The sequence below is a fragment of the Sander lucioperca genome, chromosome 3 (assembly GCF_008315115.2).
Source record: "Sander lucioperca isolate FBNREF2018 chromosome 3, SLUC_FBN_1.2, whole genome shotgun sequence".
NCBI classification, from domain to species: Eukaryota; Metazoa; Chordata; class Actinopteri; order Perciformes; family Percidae; genus Sander; species Sander lucioperca.
The window spans coordinates 46,572,258-46,574,757 of NC_050175.1; the positions used below are offsets into that span (position 1 = coordinate 46,572,258).

At 37.5% G+C, this 2,500-nt stretch overlaps 1 protein-coding gene across 4 annotated transcripts in view; it reads left to right on the forward strand.

Annotated features, from left to right (window-relative positions):
• The first annotated feature begins 485 nt into the window (after window positions 1–485).
• LOC116062377 (EMILIN-1-like) overlaps window positions 486–2,500 on the forward strand; it is a 36,245-nt gene continuing 34,230 nt past the window's right edge. For all 4 annotated transcript variants that reach the window (XM_031317050.2, XM_031317052.2, XM_031317051.2 and 1 more), the window contains exon 1: window positions 486–970. In XM_031317050.2, coding sequence (XP_031172910.1) covers window positions 828–970 — 143 coding nt within the window. In that variant the 5' untranslated portion in view covers window positions 486–827. The remainder of the gene's footprint in view (window positions 971–2,500) is intronic.

The following is a 2,500-nucleotide window of genomic DNA, read 5'->3' on the forward strand; positions in this document are numbered from 1 at the left end:
CCGTGTTGTGACATCACACATTTATATTTTAATTTTCTTCGTGTATATATATATATATATGATATCTATTATATATGATATGATATGGTAGTAAGGCTGTGTGTTGTGGTGTGCTAAGTGTTTGGAGCATGGATGTATATACATATATATATATATATATATATATATATATATATATATATATATATATATATATATAAATTATCCTATATGATATAATATTATATATGATATGATATGGTAGTAAGGCTGTGTGTTGTGGTGTGCTAGGTGTTTGGAGCATGTATGTATATATATATATATATATGTATATATATAAATGATCCTATATGATATGATATATGATTTGATATGACATGATATGGTAGAAAGGCTGTGTGTTGGGCTGTGCTACGTGTTTGGGACTGGCAGGTGTCTAGTTTCTCCTCCGGGGGGGGGGCGGGGTTAGCGAAGAGGAGGAGCAGCTGCTCCGTCTGTCGCAACCTTTTCTTCTTCTTCTCCTCTTTGTTTCTGCTCAGAGGTTCTGATGGACTAACTCTGCTGGGCCTAACCCGGACCTACCCGGACTTACCCGGACCTACCCTGGAGTTAGTCTGGAGATAACCTGGATTATAAACCGGATTTAACCCGGATTTATGGCGGACTAACCCGGGTTAAAGGCTGAGGATCGGGTTGGACCGTTAGAGGACCGAGAGTTCGGGTCCGGGTCCGGCCGGACGCGGGACTCTGAGGAACGGGTTTATATCTGTGTTTCCATGGAGATGAGAGTGTTTCCCGCCCTCTGACAGAGAATCGATAACTGTTATTGATCGTGTATTGATCTGGAGATGGCCGCGCGCATCCTGCCGCTACTCGCGCTCCTGACCTGCGGACACGCCAAGAGCGCGTTCCCGCAGCGACCCTCCTACAGCCTATACGCCGGCGGGCATGCGCACGGGGCGCACGGGGCTCGCGCCGCCAGCAGACACAGGTAGGAGGATGATGATGTTATTATTATTATTATTATTATTATTATATCCACTATGGATTAGACTCTGTTACATATATAATATAATATATAATATAAATAGTGTCTAACAGTTATAATCAGTGAGTTATTATATGAACAGTTCTGCTGATATAAATAGTGTCTAACAGTTATAATCAGTGAGTTATTATATGAACAGTTCTGCTGATATAAATAGTGTCTAACAGTTATAATCAGTGAGTTATTATATGAACAGTTCTGTTGATATAAATAGTGTCTAACAGTTATAATCAGTGAGTTATTATATGAACAGTTCTGCTGATATAAATAGTGTCTAACAGTTATAATCAGTGAGTTATTATATGAACAGTTCTGCTGATATAAATAGTGTCTAACAGTTATAATCAGTGAGTTATTATATGAACAGTTCTGTTGATATAAATAGTGTCTAACAGTTATAATCAGTGAGTTATTATATGAATAGTTCTGCTGATATAAATAGTGTCTAACAGTTATAATCAGTGAGTTATTATATGAACAGTTCTGTTGATATAAATAGTGTCTAACAGTTATAATCAGTGAGTTATTATATGAATAGTTCTGCTGATATAAATAGTGTCTAACAGTTGTAATCAGTGAGTTATTATATGAATAGTTCTGTAGATATAAATAGTTTCTAACAGTTATAATCAGTGAGTTATTATATGAACAGTTCTGTTGATATAAATAGTGTCTAACAGTTGTAATCAGTGAGTTATTATATTAACAGTTCTGCAGATTATACATGTTTTATGAAGAGTGGAGGAGTCTGAAGAGAAAATAGTTGATGGATTTGGGAAACTGTGCTCACTGCAGACTTCTGTTTCTCTGACTGGGTCAGAATTTATGTAAAACCTGAAGATGAGGAGACTGAGGCAGCTCTTCTTCTTTTGCAGTGACTGAAGAATCAGACCGTCAGATTCAAACAGAGTGGAGTTTATTATCTTATCTTCTCTTATCTTAACTTAACTCTTCTCTTGTCTTCTCTGGATGGAAACAGACTTCCACTCTCGTTCTGTTTTGATCGTCTCAGAGTCAGACACATAAGATCAGATAAGATAAAATAAATCTTTATTGTCATTGCACAGAGACCCATTCTAATTGTGAGTACCACAACTGTATGTGCATTAAAGATAGTAAACAAGATACACAATAAATAGCTAAAAACAAGAATAATTTAAGATATAAAAACCACTAACCGACTGGACAGGAGAAACATTGCACATGGTGTATGATGACTGTAATATTATTGCAGTATGATAAAGGCATGTTATTGGTGTGGATGTGTGTTGAGTGTTCTGATGGCCCGTACATACAATTTTGGATAGGCTAACATTACAGTTTATTACATTTTTTTCAGTACCCCCCAAAGTATTATTTTCATCCCTTTTGGGAGGGTCCAAGTCTCACCTAGAGGGGTCGGAACCCCCCAATACCCCCTGTAATTGGAACAGTGCCTGTACCTCCGCCCAGAGGAAGCAGGCTGAGTAGGTA